This window comes from Bactrocera neohumeralis, chromosome 2, assembly GCF_024586455.1.
Source record: "Bactrocera neohumeralis isolate Rockhampton chromosome 2, APGP_CSIRO_Bneo_wtdbg2-racon-allhic-juicebox.fasta_v2, whole genome shotgun sequence".
NCBI classification, from domain to species: Eukaryota; Metazoa; Arthropoda; class Insecta; order Diptera; family Tephritidae; genus Bactrocera; species Bactrocera neohumeralis.
In genome coordinates, this window is record NC_065919.1 from 26,152,545 (window position 1) to 26,180,161 (window position 27,617).

General features: G+C 40.3%; 3 protein-coding genes across 3 annotated transcripts; all 3 read right to left on the minus strand.

Moving 5' to 3' along the window:
* Positions 1 to 444: 444 nt before the first annotated feature.
* Positions 445 to 9,029, minus strand: LOC126759850 (uncharacterized). Its single transcript, XM_050475015.1, has 5 exons — positions 7,197 to 9,029; positions 7,031 to 7,140; positions 6,846 to 6,978; positions 6,330 to 6,789; positions 445 to 6,266 (listed from the first exon to the last, which is right to left on the minus strand). Exons 1-5 carry the CDS (start codon positions 8,141 to 8,143, stop codon positions 2,877 to 2,879), a joined length of 5,040 nt encoding a protein of 1,679 aa, XP_050330972.1. The 5' UTR covers positions 8,144 to 9,029; the 3' UTR covers positions 445 to 2,876.
* A 617-nt stretch (positions 9,030 to 9,646) lies between these two features.
* Positions 9,647 to 11,906, minus strand: LOC126759996 (translocating chain-associated membrane protein 1). Its single transcript, XM_050475316.1, has one exon. It carries the CDS (start codon positions 11,777 to 11,779, stop codon positions 10,676 to 10,678), a length of 1,104 nt encoding a protein of 367 aa, XP_050331273.1. The 5' UTR covers positions 11,780 to 11,906; the 3' UTR covers positions 9,647 to 10,675.
* A 608-nt stretch (positions 11,907 to 12,514) lies between these two features.
* LOC126754120 (activating signal cointegrator 1 complex subunit 3) lies at positions 12,515 to 22,130 on the minus strand. The gene is made up of 10 exons (XM_050466032.1): positions 21,914 to 22,130; positions 20,136 to 21,805; positions 19,305 to 20,003; positions 18,543 to 19,231; positions 16,955 to 17,503; positions 16,006 to 16,882; positions 14,878 to 15,886; positions 14,361 to 14,811; positions 14,166 to 14,297; positions 12,515 to 13,206 (listed from the first exon to the last, which is right to left on the minus strand). Exons 1-10 carry the CDS (start codon positions 22,021 to 22,023, stop codon positions 12,874 to 12,876), a joined length of 6,519 nt encoding a protein of 2,172 aa, XP_050321989.1. The 5' UTR covers positions 22,024 to 22,130; the 3' UTR covers positions 12,515 to 12,873.
* Positions 22,131 to 27,617: the final 5,487 nt, after the last annotated feature.

Sequence of the window (27,617 nt, forward strand, 5' to 3'; positions counted from 1 at the left end):
TTAAAAAATTTCTCTTAAAAGCGCGAAAAAATCTGTTTTCAATTTTACAATAAAATTTCACATTTTTATGCCTCGTTGCAGGTATACATATAATATACTCGTATATAAATTTTGATCATAAAAGGCGGTCCAAATGTCGCTGCCAATATACACATATTTACATATATAAATATTAGAGTTGTAAAAATTTTATTTTATGTATACATAAGTATGTTTGCTAATTTTCATTAAAAAATTCCTTTTCACATTTTTGGTTTATTTAAATAACTTTTAAGCTTAAAGCTTGTAAAATAGTTTCACACTCTGATTTATATCTAAATTTAATATAAATTCAATAAATTGAATTGGTATTTTGGGTGTAGACATTTTTGAAAAATATGTTAGAAAATTAATTCATACAAACTTTTAATTAACATACTTACAGTTACGGACAATAAAATAGAATCAAAGGTTTTGTTTTAATTTTACATATATGTACGTCATAAGTTTTTTGCATAACAAATACAACCATGTGTACTTTTAAAATAGAGCAACTGACAACATTGTCGAGTTTTACAGTTAACTGTACTGAACTAAAAAGTATAAATAGCGTGCCACGTGCAAATACGACAAAATAATAGATTCAATCGCGAAATATTTTCACAAACCGAAAAAATTTAATTTAAAATGCGTATTAAGTAGTTATATTAACTTAATTAGATCTGTGGAATGAATATTTGTATTAATTATTTATTTGCGTAAAAAATGGGTCAAGCCAAACATTGTTCAAAGGAAAAAAGAGTATGCATCAAAAATTTGCAAGAAAAGATTCGCATGCAAAAGGAAATTGCAAACATATTGAATAGTAGGACCCAAAAATTTGTGTTTAATGCCTTAAAGTCTCCGAAAATATGTAAGAAAAAAAGAGGTCGACCACGAAAAACGAGTGCGGAAGTCGATCAAAATATCGCAAGATTGTCGATGCGCGATCTGTTTAAATCCGTGGCAGCCATGCAACAAGAATTAGGTGCACACATTTTTGCAAGAACGATAAGAAGACGACTTGTAGGTTCTACATTACTGGATTTGACCCGGATTTTATCCGGCCAAGGTCTGTTTTTTCGGAGATCTAAGCCCGTTTAGATCGGCAGTAAAATAGAAAATGTATGGAAAAACGTTAAGCGAAAGATTGACCCGTAAAATAAGGCGGAACTCTAAGAAAGTTCCAAAGGTCGGGCATTCTGTTCACAGAGCACTTGCCGTAGCCTAGTTCAGTCTATACCTACAAGATATGCATCTGTATTAGACAATAAAGATGCAAAAAGTTTTCTCTCTTAAAAAATATTATGTTTTTAGTTAGATATTATGACTGTATTCTATTTTATTATCCATAACTGTATGTATGAAAGAGAAGAAATCAAAACAAAATAATAATAATAAAAGAAAATTTCATGTGGCGCGTTGGGCAACTCTAAGAAAGTTCCAAAGGACAGAAAGACTGAAGCAAAAGGTATCAAAACCTATCTGCCAATATCAAAGCCTGAAGCAAAACGTGTCAAAACTTATCTGTGAATCAGCCATGACAGACTCCGCCGTTATTAAGCAATCGTTTCAATGAAACCGTTAATGTAAAAATTTTTTACAGTTAGCTGTTCCTCGCGGTTTGAGCTAATTAAAAACTAAAGTATGCTCTTCTTTTGGAAGACCATGAAACGATAAATTTTCATTGTTTTTTACTAAAATTTCATTTGAAGTGCAACGGTAAAAACGTACGAAACCGTCGTGTGTCTTTGGTACGTTAAAGAATTAGTATTGCATTGTAAATGAATTTTACGCCAACATAATTAAAAGCACTAAAAATTTTGAAATTTTTCCTTTTGTACTTTAGCATTTAAAAATGTTGTATTTTTGCTGCCCTTAGACTTACGAATGTATTCCCTTTACATATGTATAACTTTACATAAAATAGTTACATACTTAATACGACCATTACATTATGCATATATATACAAATATACATTACAACATTTAACAAACAATTGAATTGTTCATACCACGAACAAAATAATAGTAATAACAAAAAATATAGTGATTGAGTTTATAGGTTAACAGCACTGTTTTATCGAAAATTATAAACTTTTTGTAGAAGTGTGTAATATTGACACTTTAGGTGAGTGAAAATCTTGGCAAATTTCACTCTTGCGGCACTTAGGGCGATTGAAGAGAAAGCTTCATTGGCTCTGGAGTTCTATGTGCATGTATTTTTAGAAAAGGTGTATTGATGTTGTTGCAATTGCACAGATTCGAAAACATTTGATATGAATTATCTAATTTATTGATAGTTGTTGTTATCGGCATTTTTAAAAACTTCCGAACAATTTGTTTATTTTGTACTTTTATAATTTTGCTTTCGGACGTAAACAAAAAAACAGCTGATGTGACAGAAGGATACTACAACCTTTAGAACTAGGCAAGTGTTTTAGCTGTGGTATGCTTTCTGTGTTGTTTTGAACACTCAGGGCTCATTGGCCATAGACTAAAGTATTTTCACAACACTGACACATTTCTTTCAAATCTTAATAAGCTACACACCATAAAAACACACACTTGTATTTAAGCTCACAAGTCTTTTTACCGGCAAATATGCAACAACAACAACATACATGAATTACGTTGATACAACTCTATAGCTTACCAACTTGCTCCAATAACAGTCCAACAACAACACTGCTTGGAATCACATTCTCTGGTGGATGGGCTTCGTCAGCAAACGAACGCGGACTGGATGCCGATGGTACTGCACTGGCGGATTCTAAAATTTGTTTATTGTTAGTGTTGTTGTTTTTGCTTTTAATATCATTGCTAGTAGCCAACTCCACTTCCTCTTCATGCGAATTCTACAAATTCCCCAATAACTCATTCGCTTCAGCAATTATTGATTCAGCATCGGTGACGGTGTGATTAACGAAGACATCGGCGGATAGCCCACAACTCTCATCAATGAGTGCATCATTATTGCCTGTGAGGCCAGTTAGCGCAGCGCTAAGTCCTTCGCTGGGTGCACCAGCATCGGTGAGGCTGCCGGTGTTTGCGCCACCGCTGATGAGACTATCGATAGTGTTGCCGTTGCTGAGAAATTCGCGCGTAAACTCTATTGGGCTGTAACGAAAGCGTGGTGTCGCCGTTGGTGTTGTTGGCATGGAACGTGACATGTCGTAATTGCTGTTGCAACTACCACCACCGCCACTATTTCCAAATGAGCCACCACCATTGTTGCCATATTTGAATACAGTTGTAGTGAAAGTGCCACCCATGATACTACTAGAAGTTGTGAGCGAAGGTGAGAGATTCACTTCATCCTCAAACCGCCGACGTCCGCCATAGAAGTGTGTTGCGAATGGGCTCTGTTGTGGCAGCGGCGTGGATGGTACCGAACGCGACATAGTATTGCCCGTACAACCCAATAAGTTATTGCCGTTTCCACCTCCACCAACACCCGATATTAGCGCAGCGCTACCGAATGCCGTACAAGCACTGCTGCTATAACCCGATGAAGAGCCTGCCGAAGAACAAGTCGTTGTTGTGGCGTTACCTTGAAAATTGTTCGGGCATTTCATGCGCAAAAAATTGGTATTGAACATTTCCTCGAGGTTATCTAGCATCGCATCCGGATCGTTAGCCAATAAGGCAGCTTCGTCGTCTAGTATTTTGGCGGACAATGTTTGCGTCCCATGCTTCCCGTTTAAGCCGCCACCACTATTTTGACTACAGCTATTCTCGGAGAAGAACGTCGTTGAGTCAGCGAATTCCTGTGGCACCGGTGTCTGTGCAACTGATGTACACGCCGAATAGGGAGCCGCTTGAAAACTCCGATTGAAGGCCGGCGAATGTATGCGTTGTAACTGTGATAGTGGTACCGATTGTGAACGCTGCATCTCATTGGGTGCAGTCGTAAGGTCATTCAGTGTTAACTCATCATAAACAATGCTTCTGTCCACTGACGCGCTAAACATATCCAAATCCAATGAGTTTTGATCGGCGCCCAATAGATCGGCTGCACTTACGTCCGTGTTATTGTTCATCTGATTATACACCACACCGCTTGCAGCATGATTGTTCGGTTGTTGGCTCACGTCACCGCCGAAAAATGGTGTGCCATATAATTGTTGCTGCTGTTGTTGTTGCTGTTGCAAAACAGATGGACTTGGTGGCGCCGATGCTGAGGTGATCGGTAAGAGTGAGTTATTACCACCGGTTGCGCCGAGATTGGCATAGCTCCGACGTCGACGGCTAGCACCAATCATCGGATCACTGGAATCATGCTCCAATGACAGCTGTTTTCCTAGTGCAAATGCTGCTTTCGGACGTACACGATGGGCGCTCTGACCGGGGCTGACGAAATACGAGCCACCGCCATTGTCGGGGGCCGAGTTAAGCGTGTTCCCTGCATTCAGCGATATGCTGCTGCCATTCACTTTTGTATTGTTAACGCTATTGCCAGGGTTTTTATTGTTCCGGTTTCCAGTGTTAGCGTTGGTATTGGGCGATATGGGAAAGAATATGCAATTTTTGCGCGTCGCAATAACTTCGGCCGCATTTAGCGCGGTGCCAGTCAAGCTGATTTTACGTTTGTTCAAGTTAGGATTGTTGTTAGCGTTGTTGGTTGCAAGCATTAGTTGCGTATTTTCTTGTCGAACTTGTGTATGAAGTTGTTGTTGTTGTTGCTGATGCTTCTGTGACATGAAAGTGAGAGACGCTGAGGCCGATCCAACAGACATTGTTGTTGTGGGACTTGCTTTGGACAGCACAGCGCTTGCTTGCTTTTTGGTACCAGCAGCGGCTGTAAAGCCGCTATTTGACACTTGTGATGGATAACTACAGTTATCCATGGCATTTAATTGTACGCTCAGTTGTCTGCTGATAGTTTGTGGCGAATTTTTCGTTGCCATTGGCTTTGCACGCGCTCTTAACGTCGTTGGGGTTGACGTTTTCGTTGTTGGCATTGTTGTTGCTGCTGCCTGTGTCGTGACTGTTGGATGCCTATTTGATTTTACAGCATCTAAGGAATTCAGTTTTTCCTCAGCGTCTCTCGTCTGAAAATATTGAAGCAATTCGGTATCTTGGTCCTCGGGCTCTTCCTCCACCTCGCCAGCTACAAAGTAATCGTCTAATTCGTGTTTGTCCATATTACATATACTAATGACACGTTCGCGTGGCAAGCCCAAATTAGCCGACAGATCACCTGCATCCGGATCGGCCAAATTATTGCCCGCATTTGCCGTGGCTTCAGCTGCCAAAGCGGCCATAATTTGTTGGCGCTTAGCGCGCATTTGTAGCATGTTGCGCGACAAAACCTTTGGTGAAGCCGCTGTGGGCGGTTGGGAATTATTGCCACTGCTGTCTGCACCTAATAGCGAGCTCGACGGACTGACGGAAATGTTGCTGCCAATTTGTGCTGGTGGTCCCATCAAATCGCTGGATGTGGAGCCTGCGTCGTGATTGCCTGTTAAGGGTTGAGTCGACGACACGCCAGACGTGGCAATAACTGAGGTGGCAACAGCTGATAATCCTGTTGACGAGGATCCCACCTCTTTAGGAGCTGAAGTTGTTGTAATGATGGGCACAACATTATTACTTGTTGCAGAAGTAGGTGAATTAGCCCAAAAACCTTTGGTTTGTTGTGCTTTTCGTACTTTTTTGCAAAATATATTCGTATTATACTCATCAAAGAATTCTTCCTCTTTAATAACTGTGTTGGGCTCTTGTGCTCCACCTGGTGACATTGCAGAAGATTCTGCCGCACCAAGTTCAATGATTTTTGGTGTTAGATTCTTTACGGCTGTTGTGTTAGGTGGTACACCTGCCAAGGCAGTGCGTAGTGGTTGACGTTGCTGTAGTGTTTGAGGCTGTGTGTGAACTGGTCCAAAGGCACTAGTGGCTGGTGGTGCACGTGCCAACACTGTACGCTGCTCAGTTGCCAAATCCATAGGTATCATTTGCTGCTGTTGTTGTTGTTGCAAAAAGCTATCTGTAATTGTTGCCATTTGCGGCATTTGTGTCGCGGAAGCTGGCAAGTGTTGCACTCGTTGCATTGTCGGCGACTCCAATACTTCCTGTTTTATTTGTATGAATTCGCTCATTACAGGCGGCTTAACATCAATTGCTGGTGTGTCCGCGGCAGACAAAGTTTGTGGCTGCGCCTGCGCAGTAGTCTGGCTGCAACTGGATTCTGACGATGACGATCCTTTGCGTTTTTTCTTTCGTCTTTTCTTCAGAGGACCCATATCCTAAAATTTAATTGTATATTATTAAGCACAAAAATTAACAAAATCCATTATATTTAAACTTACCACCATTAATCGTTTCTCTTTCGGCTCACGTGGTGTGTATTTTTTATGTGTAGTACTGCTTCCAGAGCGTACATTTGATGTGGACAATTCGTTTCCGCCGGTTACAGTTTTAATATGGGATGCTAGCTCCCGTGCGCTATCCACTTTCATATTTAACATGCCCTCTGCCCAACTGCGTATGATTTGCCATGTTTCCGTATCACCAATAGACGCAGTGGTATCTCCAAGTAAGGTGCTGCTGCCATCACCAATCAGGGACGACTCATTGGCCGTAGTGGAATCAAGTAGTGGGAGTTGAGGTGCCTCCAATTTGGTGGTTTTACGCATAGCTGCATAGCAGTAGCGAGAATGACCACGAGTACCTAAACGGCGTGGCCGTATGCCGGGGAACACTTGTTTCATTACCTTACCAAAATCTGCTGTCGAAAGCGGCTTAATGTCTAGACGTTCGCAATAAGCTCTGCAAAAGAAAACAGTACTTATAGCTTGTGATTTCAGTATAAATCACCTACTCACATGTAATCATTATATACATCTTGCTTTGGTATGGACACTTTGGGATCATGTTCTAGGTGAGAGCGCACCCAGTTAATTGTGTGATTTATCTCAGACCGTGAACCTAATGGATTTTGGGGATGCCGCAGTGGATCTGAAAATCAGTACATTAATTTAAGAAGATAATTCATTATTATATGTAATACCTGATTCTGGCGCTTCTCCTGGTAAACGCAAATAAAGCAGTAGTTTTTCCACCGGCTTCAAAGTTGAAACACGATCAACGATTTGTTGAATTTGTTGTTTTGCTAATTCACTGTAAAATAAAAAGAAATATTTATTTGGTTCCTAAATAAGTGCATTGAAACTCACCTTACGCCCGATTCTACCATTTCCTGTACTCGCCGTAAGCGGTCATCATCCGGCATCCTCACTCCAATGCCAGTCAAACGTCCATGCACTGCCGGCACGCTGGCGCTGACGCTACTATTTGGCGCTGCACTTAAAGCGTTTAAAACATTCTCAGTAATAGTACTGCTAATGGCTCCTGCCACAGTTGCAGCTCCACCTGTACCACCACCGCTGTTGCTATTACTACCAGTACTAGACATTGGGACGTCGGTTACAAGGTGTCGTGTTGTTTGCTGTTGACTTGTTAAACTACCTGCGTTGCTTCCTCCACTGCCTATTGCACCGGGTGAATGAACGGCGTTAGACTGGCAATTCATTGCAGTCATAATTTTATTCAACTCCAATTGTTGTTGCAAATTTAAATGCGGTGTTAAATGTTCCAATTGTTGTGTTACTGCAAATGGATTTTGCGTTAACACTGATGTCGCCGCACCTGAGAGTAATGGTGGTGGCACAAAGCCACTTTGTACCGGTACACTGGGTGAAGCGGCAGCTGGCGCAGTTAGAACTGTATTTGGTGTATGCGTTGGCGAAGGTTGATGTTGCACAAGTTGCGATGGGTGTTGGGTATGCTGGTGCGCTAGACTATGTGATAAATTTTTTGCATCTATTGTAGACTGTTGGATTGGTAATGGTGGTGGCTGAAAGCGTGCACTGGTGTATGGTGCTATGCCATCTGGATGTGATAGATGTCCCAGCGAAGCAGCAACACCTGCCCCGAAAATACTGCCATGAGCTGGCATTAGCGCTGCTGGATCATATAATCGTTGTTGTTGATGTAAGAGTTGGGACCCAGGTAATACATTAGTATTAAGTGTTTTTTGTTGTTGTGCAGCAATAGCAGCTGCAGCTGTAACCGTTGCTTTCGTCCACTGCGTTCCATTATGACCAGCATTCTTGTCGGTCATGTCCACAAAAATTTATTTGTGTGTTGTTTCGCAGATTGGCGCGTTTGCTGCTGCCACGATATACAGCTTTCGCGACAAATTAAATGACGTCGCCGTTTTAACTTAAGTCGATAAAAATGTGTGAAATATAATTCCGTTTATTTTAACTAAAATTACAATAACAAATAAATTTCATCGTTCGACCTTCGATGGCCGGTACAATTCATAAACGACTGCGTCGTACGTTGACAATACTACTGAGGGCACAGAGGTTTGCCTACAGGCGCTAACACTCAGTTCGGAACTGATAAGACAGAGTCGACCGACCTCCACCTCTGTGCGCTACCCGATTCCGCACAAACACAGCAATGTGCACACACACAGGTACACCTTTGCGAAAGGTGTACTGCGGCTGCTGCTATAACTCGACTACTAAACTTTTACTAAAACACCCCCTTCCCTTGAGAGTATTTTTAAAGTTCCAATACACAAATATTTCTTGTAGCCACAATATTGCCCTATGAAATACGCTGTTTACGAAACCGCGAATGTCGGTGATGATGACAATAAATGCTTCGATACGAAAAAACGATAATTAAACATTTTCTTGTGTCAAATAGCACTTCCTAGACGTCACTAGTACTTTGCTATTATGGATTTGCACTTTAATTTTATTAGAGCAAAATTGTTTTTGCACAATCAATTACTTCTCTTTGCACTTGTAGCGCTTTGGCAAATAACAAAACTATATTTTAAGTTTTAAAGCAATTCGAATAAGAAAACTACATCTTTTTTAGATTTTCCAACATGAAAAATATTAACTTTTATCTGCGCTCTAAAACGCGTGAGTAGTGTTGCCAGATTAATGATTTGTAAATTATATCGTACGTTGGCAGTAGTGATGCGGAATAATATGGAATCGGATCGCCAATTTACAAAAATTATTTCAATATGATTAATATATTAATACAAGCTATGAACAAACACTCGATTATTAGGCTGGAAGGAAGACAATTTCATCATTAATAAAATTAAAAAAAAAAAAAAAAAACATATTACATAATAATTAAAAGCAACTTGCAATAATTATAATAAATTACAATGAGCTGATTTGGTACATATGTAATACTTAATGAAGTAACCAATTTGGCTGATTTAACATTTTTTATTTTAAATCTAAAGCAAATTATATTTTTAGCAAAAAATAAAAAAATATATACATACATATACATATATTATATAAATTTTATTCTTTAAATATAATTTAGCAACACATAAAAATTAAGCCAACCAAATAAAACAAATCATTCACACTTGAACACTACTTCCTGTTTGTTTATTGAAAAATCAATCTTTTTCTTTTTAAAATTATATTTTAATGCTTTCAAACTTCTATAAGAAAGTACATAAGTAAGATGTAATTAGCTGCAATATGCATATTACAGGCAGATGAATGTATTCTAGTAGTATATTAAATATTTAAGGTAAAACCAAAAGAAAAATTTCAAAGCAATTTCTACCAACTTATTTTGCTTTCTTACATTTTATTGTTGCTTAGTTTTGTGCATAATTCATACAAAAATATTCAAGCAAGCTTACAATCTCTTAAGAACTACTTAGTTACAACATTTGCATTTTTTCATTTAATTCATCATTCAGTATCAAAGTATTCAGATATTTGCTTTGTTTATGTTTGTGAATTTGTTATTGTTTGAGAACATTTTAACTAAACACTAAATTTTATTGCAATTGTAATTATAATAATAATATTAGAAATGTCATGGTTCAGTGCTTGCACCACAATCATAATGGAAGTTGAGCTTTATTCAGTCTCAAACGTCTAACTGTTATTGGAGTGTAGAAGTATATATTTTTTTATTTTCCTCATACATTACTTTCTTTTAAATTTTTTTTGTTTAAATATTTGTTCATTGAAACATTAGCGTAAATTTAGGCAAATATTGAATTCAAAAATTCAAACTGTTATTCAGATAGGAGCAAAAGTTCACTCATTGTACTAGTATCGTTTAATATTTTTATTATTTGTTTTTTGTAATTTAATTTACGATAGAAATTATTTTGCAAAATGCATTTAAACAGTAGGTATAAAAAATAAAACAAAAATAACTAATTTTATATAAAAAAATATGCCTTAAGTTTAGCGGTAGCAACAGCAGCATCGGTGGCGGCAGCGTGGCTTCAAGCTTTTGATTTCTTGTTTAGAGTTGCAACGAAACTTTTGTATATAGTAAGTAAATGCAATCTTTGCTTTCCCTTTTCCACTGCCAATCCATTATTAATATGATTTTACATATTTTAATATGCAACATCTTACATATGTTTTTACCCATTTGACATGTATGTGTGAGTGTGTGTGTTTAACTGTGCAGGAAGCATACTCGCCAACATTACTAGGGGCTCTTCAGTTAGAAAATTTCGACATTTTATGCGCATATCTTAATGAGCATGTAAGTTTCGAAAAGTTTCTAATTTCAATTTTTATTGTTTATGTTATTGGTGGACGTCGTTGATTTGGCATTCGCTATGGAATGTTTATTTTACCTTTGACTTAACAGGACTAGGGCTCTGATCAGCCTCAGGGAGATCACTTTCTTTCTTCTTTTTCGCCTTCTCCTTTACTGCTTTTGGTTTCTTCGAATGTTGCTGTTGCTGTATTAGTTTAGCCTCACGTTGTGCTTCGCGAGTAGCACGTAGCTCTTCAGTGGTGAAGGAATATATTAAATAACCCTGCAACACCATTAAGCCAATAAGTGCTACATTTGCGCGCTTCGTATACTCCACGGGAATACCGTAATACAATACTAGCACGGCAATAACCATTGTCGTAAAGCGTACGAAAACAAACGACGAATTGTTAAAAAAGCGGACGCTAACGAATTTCTCCTCCCGATCGAAAACACCAATTAGTTGGATTATATGCGACACAATTTCGCCAAGATAATGCAATGTCAACAAAACCAAAGCAATGCGGTGGAAGCTAAATGTGTATGCCAAGCAGATGGCCGAGAAACCGGATATGGAATGAATTATTATTGCTTGTTGGTCCTCTTTTTTAACCTTCTGGAAATAAAGTTCGGGCAGCATGTGCAGATAGTAAGCCATTTGAATAATAAAGAACAGTTTATGCAGAAAAGTCATTGGATGATCGGGATATTGGTTCCATAGCAGCGCAAACCTGTTCATATATCCCTCACGCGATATAATATTTGCACCCATCAGAAATGAGAACACATAGAAGACAATTAGTTGGCCAGATTCATTGAAGCGCGTCAATTTGAATTTGGAAAGATGTAGCCGCTTCGATATTTTGTCTAATACATACTCCTGAATGATGGCGTGCATAATGATGCATGTTAATGTATAAAAGAAGATAGCACAGTAATCCTTAATGCCCGCCACGTAGCTAAATGGCTTACCCTGAGGATTTTCCCGACTAGGCTCCTCACCAGTCACATTGTGATGCAGTGAAATAAACGCGCTGGCAAAAGGTGATGTAGATTCGTCCATCAATGCTACAACGAATACCATTGCCACGCAGGAAATAATATCCGCGTGATTTTGTATAACGAATTCATGACTTAAAATTGGTGGATTTTTGCTGCTGGTCTTACGTCCCATGCCAGGTTTTATCGCCATGATGAAACCACTTATTAAATGCTTATCGTTGCACCGAACAAAATATTTTGATGGATTTACCAAAACGCTACTCGGTTGCTGATGTGGCTGCGACCGCTGCTACTCAATAATATTTGACGTAAACTATCGCTGACGTTGACGCTGTCTTCGTTTTCTACGCAGCATTGACGTTTCCCAATTGTCAATTTCTCAATTGCTATCACTTTTTGTTTTCGTATTGTTAATCCCGAAACCGAACAAGGTGTTGCCATACAAATGAGGGATTATTAATACTACAAAAAGCTAATTCTTAGACGTTACATCTAAGCTGTTTGTTTGAAAATATATTATTGATAATGCAAAAGGCTAAGTCTTAGACAGTACTTCTTATTCAATCTATATAATTAAAAGCTCTTCGTTTGAAAAGATATCCGAAGTAACAGACCAGCAAGTGACTACTTACTTATCCAAAAGGGTTAAGCTAGCCGAAATAACACCAAATGGCTGGATATAATCTCGGCCAACTTCCGTAAAATAGCAGAGGCTTTTTACTACGGATATCGAACTTAACTGAAAGCTACTCGTATTCACAGTTGGAGCTATTAATACTTTCACTGATTCCGGTTAAAGGCGCCTTTTGAAAAAAATCACCCATAGTAGAAGAAGAGTTCGATTTGTCTCCTCAATCCAGAGTAAATCTCGCGCAACTTCTAATCCAAATACATAATGAAACGTTTATATATGTACATAAATATGTATATTTTAAATAATAGTTTTTTATTCTTTGCTTCAAACTATTGAATTTTAATTTAGACGAATCAAATTCAGTTAAATTACAAAAATACGAATGGGTATAGGAATATAGTATTGATAATTAATAAAAAAAGCGTACGTACTTACATATTACTTTTTGCGTACTTAAATATACATACATATAATGTGCAATGGGGCAAAAAAGTTCGCGTACACTTAGTGTAACGACAAAACTTGTTAAGGATTTCAAACAATGAAATAAAAAAAGTTACCCAAAGCTAAAGTTCTTATTGTTTTAATAAACAGCTGGCACATCTCTTCAATTTGAACTTAAACTTTCGAATATTTTATTTTTAAATCGCTCACGCTTTTGCATCAACGACGTCGAATTGTAGCTCGAATTGTTGATCCACACCAATAAGACAGTCTGAGATAAGGTACAGCGTGAGAACCACGCGTCCACGACGTGGCGTCGATTGGAAGCAAATGCGATTGGTGGCCCGATGACCACGCATACTAACACGCTTCATGGCGAGCAACTCGCTATTGGCTTGGGAGCCGAGCGTCAAGAACCAAGCTTCACTCTTGCCCTTGGGATATTTTGGACAGTGTATAGCAATGGGATTCCCATGTTGTGTACGCAATTCACGTACATTCCAATTCATACGTTTCATTTCTATAGAGAGCACATAGTCCTGGGGAAGAAGAAATGTGAAGTGTTAAAATTTTAATTTATAAACAAGTAAGGAAGGTTTAAGTTCGTGTATAACCGAACATTTCATACTCTTGCAACTTGGATTAAAGCCGCGGTAGTACCATCAGTTACATAAGGATTATTAGTTACAATATATGGGGGTCAATGGAATTTAAAATTGTGTTGTATGGGAAGTAAGTGTGTTTGTTGCCCGATTTCACTAATTTTCGCACTGTGCCATAGGAATGTCATACACCGAATTAGTTTGAAATCGGTCGAGCGGGTCTCAAGATTTGTAATTTCACCTAAAAGCGGACGGTGAGACAGCCATCGTCCAATTTTTACCCCGGCTCCTTTAAAGCCCTCTTATACCATCTCGGGTGTAAAATTCAATGTCTCTGGCAAATATGGTTATTGATATTATATATCGTACTTTTAGTAGTTTTTAACAGTACCGTTATAAGGGGAAAGGGCGGGGTTATCATTCGATTTCATACATTTTCACACTGTTGATGGTTTAGGAGATATGTACACGCTCACTTTTTCAAAATTTTTTGCCGACAAGTGCCCCTTGCTATTGCCAAATTACAGTTCTATATATACATACATATAATAATTTAGTACTAAGTTATGTTAATCTATGTCGTTTTGTGGGCATGGTAGTGGTCCGATTACGCGATCCACGAACTCGCCCTTACTTTTTTGCTAAGTAATGCGTATGCCAAGTTTCATCAAGACAAATCAATGTTTACTTTTACTTACAGATGGCACGGACGGACATACAGTCACACGGATTCCAACTTTTCTCGTCATCTTGATCATTTATATATATTTGTATAACCCCATATCTATCTCGATTAGTTTTAGATGATACATACAACCGTTAGGTGAACAAAACTATTATACTCTGTAGCAACATGTTGCACGAGTATAAGAAATAGTAATTATATGATAACTTACTTCATTCGGATGTATTTTCGTCCAGTTTTCGGTTGACGGGGCACTAGATATAACACGCATAGCTTCCATATCATCAAAATGCCTACCCTGTATGGAGATCTGTACGCTTAACTCTGGTACAGCTTGCAACACCTTATTAAACGGAAAATGCAAAAGTTATTAAATTAATACAGTACTTTCACAGTTAGTACATACCCTATAGATTTGTTCAATCTCTTGCTCTTCGAATACATCTCTTAGCGGGCCGGCTAGACGCTCGTAATCCTTCCTGCATAGCTCTTTCAATGTCGGCAAAGTGAGATAGCTGTAGTTATGTTCTATATTATAAAATACCGACACATTCGCGGCAGTGACATGTGGCAATGTTAAAAATTCCGATTCGTCGAACCAACGTGCTTGTATGACACACTGCATAAGTTGTTGCAGGCGCAACGTGGTGCTGAGCCAGCCACGCTCTGCTGTGTAGTCGACCATGGCTTGCATGACACGCGTGGCATTGTCTAGGGCGGACTTGGTATCGGTTAAAAAATCTGAATTCGGCAGTGAGAGGCGTGAGAAATGCGCTTGCAACAGCAAAAATGTTTTTGTGTATGGTGAGTCCCAGGTTGGAGCGGGTGGACGGTAACGACACGATTCGGCCAATTCCCTAAAATAATAAAAGTTTAGCTTTTTTTGATACAAATTAAAATTTGAAGCAGTTTGTAATACGCACTCATTGTATTTATCCTCGTTGTGCCGTACGGGCTGCTGATCGAATTCGTACGAGTCTGCGATAGCCACTAGTACCTCACTCGTACTCATGCCTTCAGTTAAATCGTCTAGGAAATGTTTCATTGTGCGATGTGATAAGTAATAAAAAGACGCGATGCGTCCAAGGAACGTCGGTATAAGCATGTTTTCGCGTTGCAGCACACAGGCAGCTGATTCCAGTTCATATATGACGCGTTCAATCAACGACGAAAGGAAACCATTGAGCTGCTCCGGTTCTAAACCCTCCAAATTGTAATACGTTGGATTGCGCAATAGGCGTCTGAAGAAATACGTCCACGTGAGGTAGTCCAGTGCAGCCTGTTTGGTTTGCACAGTGCCGGAAACGATTTCCGCATTTATATGCTCCGACAAAACACCCAACAGGCTCGATTCAACGGGAAATGGATCATACAGGAATTTTTTATAGAAATTCTTCTTTTCATCGTGTACCAACACAACGGCAACACCTTCGTTATCGAATTGCGGACGACCGGCTCGACCCATCATTTGCAAGACATCGGTGATGGGCATGTCTACATATTTCTTCACTTTTCCATCGAAATACTCAGTACCTTTGATGACAACTAAATGTGCCGGCAAGTTGACGCCCCAAGCTAGAGTGGCAGTGGCAATGAGCACTTGAATTTTGCGATTGAGAAAGAGCTCTTCGACTGTCTTGCGGTCTTGCTCCTGCAGACCGGCATGATGCAGACCAATGCCAAATGCAAGGCAGAATTTTAAATTGGAATCCTTGATTTGCTGTAGTATTTGATGCATTTCGTGCTCTGGTAGATGCAGAAATTGCTTGGGATTATCATCGCCGGCAACAAAGGTGATCAAATCCAGTGCGGTCAGTCGGGTCTGACGACGTGATGAAACAAAAACGATGGCCGGTTCGCAGGGTGAATATGTACGAATGGCCTGGAATGTCGGACGATTCATGGTGGCCATGCGCGGGCAATAATGCTTGCCTAAAAGTTGAGAAAATAGTTGAGGTTATGTCATCATTGTAAAAAGAATTGAAATATCGATGAAAAAATATTCATTTGCAGTAGCTGCTTGTAAATTATGTAAAAAAAATAATACGCACCCGAAAATCCATTGATGTGCACTTGTAGCGGCACAGGACGCACCGATGGCTTGAAGTTGTACAGTCCCATTTTCGTGATGCCCAGCCAATTAGCCAAGTCTTGCGCATTGGCCAATGCCGTTGACAAGCCGACAATGCGGATGCTGCGCCCTGTGTGCGACGTTATGAAATTAGTACGCGACACAATTACCTCGATAACCGGGCCACGATCTTCGCCCAGTAAATGTATCTCGTCGATTACAATCAACACCACATCTTGTACGTACTCTCGAGTTTGCCACGACCGACTTATACCGTCCCATTTTTCCGGTGTGGTCACGATGATTTGACTCTCACGTATGGCCTGTATATCGGGCGCTGTATCACCGGTCAGCTCCACCACCTTCCAACTTAGTGGCGGCTGCTCGAAGCGTCGCTTCCAATCGTTAATACGCTCCTTAACCAGCGCTTTCAGCGGTGCAATATAGACTATTTTGGCGCGTGGGTGCTTATTGAAAGCACGGAAAATAGCAATTTCAGCCACAATGGTCTTGCCGGAGCCTGTAGGTGCACCCAACAGCACGTTGTTATCGGTATGGTAGAGACAATGGAAGATCTGTGTTTGAATCGGATTGAAGTGTGTGAAATTGTATAGTGATTCGAATTTCGGGTTCTTCAGGCATGAGACCGGCAACGGATGCAACGGCAGTAATTCGGTCAGTGGCGGATGGTGTTCGGGTAAAACGAGGTGTTTGAAGGAGAGCGCCGTCCAAGTGGCGCTGCCCAACCAAGTGTCGCTTGCAATGCGCACATAATATTGCGGTGGCAGTGGTTCCTTTAGTGGAATGGTCATAACCAACTGTTGCGGCTTGCCACTATAAACGAATTTGCGCGTGGCCTGTAGGAGGTAAAAGATATGTACATACACATTTGCACTGCATAAGTAGTTTAAATTGAAAGATGAACGCACCTGAAATTGCTCGGAGTGATAGATGAAATTTGATTCGGGATCCTCAATCCAGAGCCAAAAAATTTCGCTCACTTTGCCATGGACTCGGTCATTCCAATTGAAATCGGCCCAAATATCGATCTTTATTCGTAAGACTGTGCGCGTTATAGGTTGTAGGGTTGCTTCAATATCGAGCATGGGCACTTCGCGTGCTGAGCGTAACACCAACTCGGCATGGCGTGGATTGCGCAATATCTCCTTCAGTTCATTTTGCTCCATTTCGCGCAGTGTATAAAGGCTAATGCCGCGATGTTCCAATTTGTCGATAGTTTCGGCATTTATCGAAGAAAATTGTCGCAACGGTGTTTCGAAATCCCATTGCTGGCGTTCAAACATTTTACAGATCTGCAGAAGGCGTGTAGCCAGTATAGCGTTGTTGTTGCGCAGCACAATCGAGAAGAGCGCGCGTGTTATGCGTACTATGTTTTGTACAATGTAGGCCATGTCGGAGATGAGTGAGAAGGACTTCACATAGCCGTGTGAGAGATAGGTTTGCATCAGAATGTTGACCTGTAGGGAAGAGTGATTGGAAGAAATATGTGAGTACTTTGATCTGCGTAAGTGTTAGGATTAGATAAGTTGTTATCGACGTTATCCAACGGTAGGCCCAGGAAACGGGCTATATCCACGGGGTGGGACCAAAGCGGGAAGGCTGTCAGATGTGTAGAGTTAGCAGGGCATGCAAAGAGGTGGCTATTGTCATACGGGGATTCATTCAACGCTGGACCTATGTTTGATATGTCAGGGTCTATTCTGGATAAGTAGGAGTTTAACCTGCTACAGTATCTAGAACGAAGCTGCGCAAGGGTCACTCTTCGTCTGCAATTGGTGGTGGTTTGACTCCAAGTACGCCATTCACTTAGAGGGAGTCGGTGAAGATGTTAATGTCTCTACTGAGAATGGTGGTCAGTGCCAGTTTGAAGTTAGTTTCGTCCGAAGTCTGGTCGGCGTATTGTTTTATGTCGTCAACGTAGTTGAGGAAGGACCTGCTGATGCTTCTAAGAGGCGGTTACCCTCTAAGAAGGTGACAGAAGCGATGCAGAAATTGCTTAGATAGAAGTTCATTTGCTCCTTAACGATACGGACCTCACTATGTAGGTGTTCGATGGGAGACATCAAGAGGCATCCTGTCATAGTCCGGAGTGCAGTGTTCTGACATGTTTGCAGTTTCCTCGTCTGCGTTTCACTGCATCCAGGCGACCATAACAGCAGGTTCTATATCACCTGAATTGACTGGGATTTTATCCGGTATTGTTACGCGATATTCTTAGCTAATTGAGTTCGGTTTGAGGCAATGCATTTTTTGCAGTCCAATTTATTTAATAGTATTGTTGTTGTAGTAGCGGAAAACGTGAGTCAAATAATTTTGAGGAATGCTGTCGAGTTAAGAGACTTCGACCGCATAGAAATGCGTGTTAGTTCCGGTTACATATATACGATTGCTTTGGGAATGTATTTATAAAACTTAAAAAAGTGGGGTAAGTGGGGTTTTGGCAAGTTTGGAGCTTTTTTCATCTATTTATGCAGGTAATAAATATAACACACTCACCTTACCGCTGACATTCTCACTGCCGCCGGCCGCTTTGACCTTACAGTAGTATGTGCGCAGCTCATCCAATTCTTCTAATTCGTCATCACGTACTTTAAGTTGTTGAAACTCTTGCGCTTGTGAAATCATTGCAAAGATCTCGGCTTCATTCATAAAAGGCTTCAATAATTCGTTGAAGATCTCCACTGTATCATACTTAATATAGAAATGCGATGCTGTTCGTCCCAAGTCGGTAATATTGAAATCCATTGTGCGTTGGTTGAACCGTATCATGCGCGCCTTGTCTAAACTCAGAGCAGCAGACATAATGAGGCCACGTCTTTTGGCCTCGAGCGTGGGATCTCTGTGCAGGTCAGTATATTCGATGCCGTACACATGGGGATTAATGCGCATACGTACAAACAAATATGTATAACTCAGCCATTCAATGGCTTCTTCAACATTTGAAATAGTACCAAGTGTTATTTCGGCATTCAAATTATCGGCAAGGCATTGCACGAAATTCGATTCGATCGGGAATTGATTAGTTAGCAACGACAAGTAGTGATTCAACTTGTCGTAGGTGGTGATGATGGTACCAACACCTTTTTTATCGAATTGCGGACGACCAGCGCGACCGAAAATCTGCAACACATCCAAAATTCCAAGGTCAATGAATGAACCATGTTTGGAGTCGTAGATATCAGTACCTTGGATGCAAAAATCAAATGGTTATTATGCATCTAAGCAAAATTTTTCAAAAATGTTCAAAAAATTGCATACCTTTTATTATAACTGCGTGCGCAGGCAGGTTGACACCCCATGCCAATGTCGATGTACAGACCAGCACTTTAATGTGACCCTCGCCAAAATATTTCTCGACCATCTGACGATCAGAACGCAGCATACCCGCATGGTGTATGCCCAAGCCGCAGGCGTATAACTCCACCAATTGTTTATTACGACTCTTTTGTATGGCTCGTTGCGCCAAGCTGTAGCTATTCGTTGCTTCATTAGGCAGAAAGAACGCACTAGTGTTATTTTGTTGTGCTAATTCGCGCAAGGTCGTGGCGGTTCGTACTGTTGCATTTCTGGCGTGTACGAACACCATAACCTGATGACCCTCCTTCACCATCTCCAAGCATTTTTGATAACAAACCTGATCCATGTCCGTGAGTTGTTGAAGCGGTTTTACCGATTTCACGCCAATAAAATTCGTATCCAAAGGCACAGGCCGGAAACGTGAATCAAAATAGAAGAGGCCTTTCATTGGATTGACTCGCAGAAAGTGTGCAACATCAATATAATTGGGCAAAGTAGCCGAGAGACCCACTATACGTATCATACTCTGCGAAGATTCCACAAGACGCAGTGTGCGCGCAACAAGCGCCTCCACTACAGGACCACGCTCACCATGCAACAAATGGACTTCGTCAATAATAAGGAGCTTCACCAAACTTATTAGGGCCACATCTCCAGCGCCTGTTATGAAATTTGGAAAAAAAAAATTGGATTTATAACATAATGACACTTGACACGGAACTATTTGAGGGACTGTCATGGAACCGGGAACTAAATATATCGAACTCCCAAGTATTCCAAAAAAAACCTTACCTTTTCTAGTTACCACATCCCACTTTTCCGGTGTTGTCACCAATACTTGCGTCTGCGTCATTTCCGTTTTCGTCAGCTGCATATCGCCCGTCAGCTCTCTTACTGCAATATTTAGAGATTTTAAACGTTTGCCAAAATTATCTACCATTTCAGCAGCTAAAGCTTTCATAGGCGCTATATAAACAATCTTAAACTGATCGCGATTGATGACGCCATTTTCAAGATGTGCACGTATTGTATGTACCATAGTCAGCATAGCGACATTAGTTTTACCAGCACCAGTGGGAGCGCACACCAACATATTTTCGTTCGTGTGATACGCCACCGGATAGACCACAGACTGTATGCGATTGAGTTGCGTACAATTTTCGAAGGCCATTTTGCCAATATCATCGAGATCGGAAATTTGTATGCGATTGTTTCCGATACTGAGTGGCGGTGGTTCGTTGGCGGCAATCTTCACTTCCTCATACTGTTTATTGTCTATGCGCTCAGCATGATCTGGCAGGCTGATACGATTGCCACCTATGAAGCCAGCGTGTTGTTTGGCGTTCAACTGGCTGTCGAACACATATGGATACTGTATGACGTTGCTGTTGTAATTGGCTGCTGCGCGCATTTCTTGCAAGCGCTGCGTTGTTTTCAGCACCGGTTGCTGCTGTACATTTTCAAGTAATTTACGTTGTTGTTGTAGACGCAATTGCGTTGGATTTAGTGCACGAGCGACGTTCTCATCATCGTTGTCGTTATTTCGATTGATGCTATGCAACATGCGTTGCAATTTTTTCTCCTCGCGGCGATTTTGTTTGTTCAATTCTTTTTCTAGTGCAGATTGCACTACTACGGTTTTCGCAACGGTCGGACGCAATTCAGCGTTACCCGCAGTTCTTTGTTGCTGCGCTAATTTACTGAGTTGCAAACGCTGTTCACGCTTTTCATATTCCACTAATTGTGCAGCAATTGTGCTGCGTTGCTCTAGCAGCTGTTGTACCAAATCAAAACGTTCAAAGCCCAACAGTTCGATGAGTTCATTTTGCAGCTCGTTGTTAGTACGTTTGGAACTAAGTTGCTCGTTCACTTTCGCAACCAGTTTCGGATCACCAGCAGCTATTGATATCTCCAAGAGTTGCGTTAATTCGCTTTCATCATGTCCACTGTGTTGTTGTTCGGCTTCTTGATTCCACTGCATTGAAAAGTTGACTGACGCGTTTTTGAGCAATTGTGCGGTAGGAGCGAGATCCTGCAATTGATGTAAATCGCCTAATGGTGGTCCTTTCAAGCGTATGCGTATATTTGTGCCCCAACTTTTCTTGTCCAGTGCATCTCGATTGGTTTTGCGATTCCACTGCTTTAGCGATTCTATTTGATAATCTTCAAGCAGTTCACGCAGAGCACCCACACATTCTTGCATTTTTGTAAATTTATTTTCGAAAACACTGCCAAACATACTGCGTACACGCATTTTGGAGGCTATGGTCACAACGCGCTGCTCCAGCAGCAACCAAAATAGAAATAGTGTCGCATGATCCACAACTTGAGGTTGTTCCTCGTAGCCCATGCATTCTTGCACAATATTCCGCAATTTTACAAGATTTACCTTCGCTCGTGCTTGTTTATCGGCCGGAAACTGTTCCAGCACTTTTGACACGGTTTGTCTTTCAGCTATTTCACTAAAAATGCAAAAAAAATATGGGGATTATGAATGTTTTTGTTGTTGTTTTCGTATTGTTCTGACGTATGCAAAATGTAAATTGTAATTCACAGCTGTGGACACTTACTCTTGTTGCAGTTTTCGCAGGTCGGCTGAAGCGGCACCGGTTAGTGGAAGTTTCGCTTCTAAGTCTGTATTCGCACGCAATGCAGATGAAAAGCGTGGGAGCTCCTTCATCGTTTTAATAAAACCTAATTTAAATTTGACTTAAATATATAATGGATTATTTTATGAAATTTTTTGTGAAATTTTAGCCTTGAGAGTTGATTTCTTATTGTACTTGATATTTCGCGATTATAAGAAATTATCAGCTGTTTCAGTGTTGCTTTGAATTTCATTTTATTTTCAGTGTGACAACTGCAATAGTTCGCGCACTTAACCCTTAAATGCATATTGTTGTAAAATTGAAACATACTTTGGATAGATAATTGGATTATTATAGAAATGAATTGACAATGAACGATCGAGAAGTTCCAGGAAGTGTTGAAGAAGGCGATAACGAAGACTTTTCGTATATTTCATAAAAAAAAACGACGAAGATAATGTTGTTGATTGGAAAGAAAATCAAAACTCTTCTAAGTCACAACGATCCACCTAGCCCCAGCATTTTGATAAATTCCAATATAATGCTAGGTGCTATTGAGGCCATGTGATCCCTATTTGGATACATCGCAGAACCGGCAATTGTCTAAGAAGCCAGGCCCATGTTATAAAAGTGCTTCTTGAGCTTACAATGGCCAGTGTAGAATGCGACAAGTAGTCGGGAGGGGAGATTGATTACTAAATTTTTAAACCTGCTGAGGTTGTAACCCCCCATTAGCAATTTGGCTTGGTGCATGCCTTGGAGTAGTTGCCAATACCTCTCTGCCTACAACTCTTTCTTGCGGAGCAGCTCTTTTATGGTATGAGGACCCACCGCGATGAAGAGTTCAGGTTTTAACATGTTAATGGATGCTGCGAAGCGGGCGAGCTCATCAGCCAGTTCATTCTCGGCTATACCTTTGTGAACGGGCACCCAGATAAGGTAGACTTGGTTACGTTCTGATAGACTATTCAACCGTTACACTCCTGCGTTAGAAGCGATTTGATCTCGTAGGAAATGATTGCTTTAAGTGCCGCTCGACTGTTACTAAGTATGGTTATACGTTCGTTGCGATAATTGCGTTGGAGGTTTATCTCTACTGACTTCTGATTGATAAATGAATGAACTTCCCATAGGTATGGAGGGTTTGGTGCGTAGCCCTGCGACTCCTGCATCAATTCCCTCTGACGTTTTCGAGCCGTCGGTGCCCCACTTGATTGTACTATCCCTAAGCAGAAGCTCGAGAGGGGAATCATTCCATTCAGTATTACTGCTGCTTGAACTTCTTGGTGAAGTTTATTCTTTTGGTAATGCTGTCCCTTGGCAGAAGAGCCAATGTTATTCTAACACTTAAGTCCTTCATCCGCTGAGATTAGATTACGTTACCTCTGCCAAACCCTTCTGTCATTTGAATGTGAAGTGACTGAGTTCAAGCATGCAGATGTATGCAAGTCGTTGCAGCTTCGAAGCTTGGGGTCCTTCCGGAGTTTACGATGCTTTTGAGGCCTAAACCACCGTCCCATACGGGATTATCGGTCGCACGATCATGGTGTTCAACCATCTGACAATCCTTAGTTTGCAGCCCCAGGATTTATCAGCTTATCGATTGCACCATTAGCGCTTTAGTAGTTTTGGCCATGGTCAGCTCACCATGCTGCTTCCACTACAGAGTGGTTTAAGCGTGAGACCAAGGTATTTGACCATATTAGTCATCTCTACCTCTCTGCCCCAAGGGTTAGGTTCCTGAGGCCGGGCAAGGATTTACGTCCCGTAAGCGGGACGATGGTTGTCTTAGAGGGATCGATATTCAGCACAACCTTACTGCACCATCCTTTAGCCAGGTTCAAACCCCTTTGTGCTAAGAAGCAGAGAGTGTCCTCGAATTTGCCTCTAGTTATAATAATAAAGTCATCCGCGTATCCTTGACACAGGATCCCATTGTCAGCAAAACTAGTAGCTCGTCCACGACAAGGCTCCATAACAGGGGGAATAGCACTCCACCCTGTGGGCAGCCTTTTATAGTGCCGAGATGAATTCTGGTATCCCATATTGTGGTTTCAGCTTTTCTGGTGCGCAGTACGGCCTCTAATGATCTGCGGTGCTGTCGCTCTTGGGAGACGCGTTGTCAAAAGCACCTTGGATGTCTACGGAAGCGCATAACATTACTTTGCCCCATTCCAGCGAACTCTGTATCTCCGAAGTTAACTGGTACAGAGCAGTATTAGTTGATGTGCCTGCTTTGTAAGCATGTTGGTTCACATGCAGGGGTGGAATTTTCAGCGCCTTCGACCTTATTTCATAATCCACGATCTTTTCCATACTTTTTAGTAAGAAGGAAGTTAATAGTGATATAGTAAGTGATTAGTTCTTCCTTCCTACCTTGGGTATAAAGATCACCTTCTATCCCTCATCAGCCGAACGAGGTGTGGCAGTAGAACCTGCTCTGCCTGTTGTATAAGTGCTAGAAGAGCAAGAAATGGTACCATAGAATTTATATACTCTTGCTACCAGTTGCTACAGAGTATAATAGTTTTGTTCACATAACGGTTGTTCGTATCACCTAAAACTAAAGGAGATAGCTATAGGGTAATAATATATAAATGATCCGGGTGACGAGAAAAGTTGAAATCCGGTTGAGTGTATGTCTGTCCGTTCGTGCAAGCGGTAACTTGAGTAAAAATTGAGATGCCTTGACGAAACTTGTTCTTTAGTACAAAAAAAAAAAAATACGAGTTCGTAGATGGACGTAATCGAACCAATGTCTCGCCCACAAATCGCCATGAACCGAAAACCTATAAAGCAAATAGGATCGCAGTAGCAAGGGGCACTTGTGGACAAAAAATTTTGAAAAAGTGGGCGTGGCCACGCCCTCTAATAAGTTTAATGTACATATCTCCTAAACTACTTTAGCGACAACAACCAAATTTGCTGAGCGCAAATAATATATTATGAGAACTACCGACAGTATGCAAATTTATGATCGGACGAAAACCCCGTTCACTCCATATATAACGGTATTGTTAAAAACTACTAAAAGCGCATTAAATCAATAACTAAATACGCCAGCGACATTAAATTTTATCTCCGAGATAGTATTAGGAAACTTTATAGGAGCTAGGGTGAAAATTGGACTGTGGGCGTGGTCACTTTTCGGTGAAATCCGATATTTCAGGACGACAAAATTTAGTACGTTGCATCGCTTTTATATTCTTATGTCACAGTACGAATATGGGCGAAATCGGACTACAACCACAACTACTTCCAGTATACCACAATTTTAAATTCCATTTCATTCTTTAACTTTCCAGTTCGCAAATCAAGAAGCGTTTAATATAAGGGGATGAAACTTTGCGTGAATAATGCCCTTAGTATAATCTACCTCAAGAACAAAAACTGTTCAAATCCAATCATAAATCTTCGAGCGCCCAGGTACCGAATATTTGGACCCCAGTACCTTTAGTTGCCTTTTGATCGAAAATATCGGTCAATGTGTGAGATATGTAATTGAAAAACAGGAATAATGCTTCCCTGATTTTTTATTACATACCACCTATGAAAACTCTAGAAAGCCTGTCTTAAAAAGCCACATATCTCGAGAAGTATTAATGATAGCGATCTTTGTCCGTTTTTTGTAGCGAATAAAATTTCCTACAAGTTTGTCATGAACATTTTTTCTATACATAGCTCTTGTCATTTGCGAGATATATTCAAAAAAATGCGAATTTCGTGGAAAAATCAGGTTTAGAGCCCCGTACTACCTCCCCGGTGTGAGTTTCGACTTTGTCGCAATGAGGAATACATATGTATGTGTCTGAAGTCAAAGCGATGCCATAAAATACCTCTGAGCTATAGAAATTTAAATATAAAAAACCACGATTGTCGTGCATTTTCAATGGAAAATTTTTACATGCCACGATCCAGTCCTTAATGTTAATATTAAGGGCTCAAATTTTCAGGGAATTTTTTTAAAGATATTTCCAAGGAAATTTCATATTGGGATTGAAAAAAATGAATAGTTAAAAAAAAAACACTCTAATATGTATGTATGTACATATGTACATCTACACTAATATTATAAAGAGGAAAGATTTGTACCTATTTTTGTATGTTTGTAATGAATAGGCTCAAAAAGTACTGGGCCGATTCAAAAGATTCTTTCACCAATAGAATGCTACATTCTTCCAATTTGACATAGGCTACATTTCATTTTGAAAAAATTAGGGATCCTTGGTAAAATTTGAACAATGTAACCGAAGGTGTAGAAAAATGAGTCTTAAAACGTCTTTCGTCGAATGCGCTGCCGAAACTATTAGCGATAGAACAAAATAATGTACAACAATATTGAAGAACATCATAATGTCTACAAAAAACTCCGCGGTAGCATATGTCCAACTATTGTAGTTATGTCACTACAACAACTTTTTTCATTTTAAACATTAATGAAAACGCTAACCAAATTCAAACCATGCTATTTATGTGTTTATACTCGTATTAATGTGTATTTCAACTCAAAGAATACAGTACAGCCAGTGGAAACACCGCCAGCAACAAAATTAACATTAACGAGTTTTTTCTCAACGTTCGTCAGTGATCCGTTTACTAGAACGTTGCTCTATTCGGAAATACCCTGATATTATACATGGAATGCATCGTCGAAGAAATATCGGGTGATTTTTTAAGAGCTTGATAACTTTTTTTTAAAAAAAAAACGCATAAAATTTGCAAAATCTCATCGGTTCTTTATTTGAAACGTTAGATTGGTTCATGACATTTACTTTTTGAAGATAATTTCATTTAAATGTACCGCGGCTGCGTCTTTATTCGGAAAGTCCATTTTGGGCAACTTTTTCGAGCATTTCGGCCGGAATAGCCCGAATTTCTTCGGAAATGTTGTCTTCCAAAGCTGGAATAGTTGCTGGCTTATTTCTGTAGACTTTAGACTTGACGTAGCCCCACAAAAAATAGTCTAAAGGCGTTAAATCGCATGATCTTGGTGGCCAACTTACGGGTCAACTTTACTTACGAGTCAACTTTACTTGGTGGCCAACTTTTCTAGCATTCACTGAAAATTCGACGTTGTGGCATTTCAGTTCTTGCACGAACTGTATTTTATACGGTTTTACACCAAGATCTTTGCGTAAAATCTTCCATGTGGTCGAATAACACAAACCCAATTGCTGCGAACGGCGACGAATCGACATTCGTCAGCCACTCTCAGAAACAGACGCAATATTCTCTTCTGTACGCACTGTACGCATTCGTGTAAACTGAGTGCGAAACTTGGTCACAATCGCATTAATTGTTTGCTCAATTGGTCGATTATGTAGACCATAAATCGGACGTAAAGCGCGAAACACATTTCGAACCGAACACTGATTTTGGTAATAAAATTCAATGATTTGCGCGTTGCTCGTTAAATACATGATGAAATGTCAAAGCTACTGATATTATACATGTCTGAATGCATCGTCGAAGAAATAGTTGCGCAGAAAGCAAGGCCAACCAGTAGATTGACATCCAGATGTGTTCTCAACTAATGCATTAGGACGAATTTACACGATCCACTCGAAAAACGACGACTGCTTCTACCTTCGGTTGCTATTGATTAATGTATGCGGTTCAACTTTATTTGAGTCATTGCTTACTGTGAATGGTACGGTGTGTGCAAGGTTTGGAGAAGTAAGCCAGC

What these genes read in the sequence shown, in the direction of transcription:
- LOC126754120 (XM_050466032.1), bottom strand. Translation starts at nt 22,023, where the DNA reads ATGAAGGAGCTCCCACGCTTTTCATCTGCATTGCGTGCGAATACAGAC. An exon ending in CTGCGAAAACTGCAACAAGA is followed by an intron (nt 21,806 to 21,913) that starts GTAAGTGTCCAC and finishes TTGCATTTTTAG; the next exon opens with TGAAATAGCTGAAAGACAAA. An exon ending in GCACATCAATGGATTTTCGG is followed by an intron (nt 15,887 to 16,005) that starts GTGCGTATTATT and finishes CTCAACTTTTAG; the next exon opens with GCAAGCATTATTGCCCGCGC.
- LOC126759850 (XM_050475015.1), bottom strand. Translation starts at nt 8,143, where the DNA reads ATGACCGACAAGAATGCTGGTCATAATGGAACGCAGTGGACGAAAGCA. An exon ending in AGGAGAAGCGCCAGAATCAG is followed by an intron (nt 6,979 to 7,030) that starts GTATTACATATA and finishes ACTGATTTTCAG; the next exon opens with ATCCACTGCGGCATCCCCAA. An exon ending in GATGTATATAATGATTACAT is followed by an intron (nt 6,790 to 6,845) that starts GTGAGTAGGTGA and finishes TTTCTTTTGCAG; the next exon opens with AGCTTATTGCGAACGTCTAG.
- LOC126759996 (XM_050475316.1), bottom strand. Translation starts at nt 11,779, where the DNA reads ATGGCGATAAAACCTGGCATGGGACGTAAGACCAGCAGCAAAAATCCA.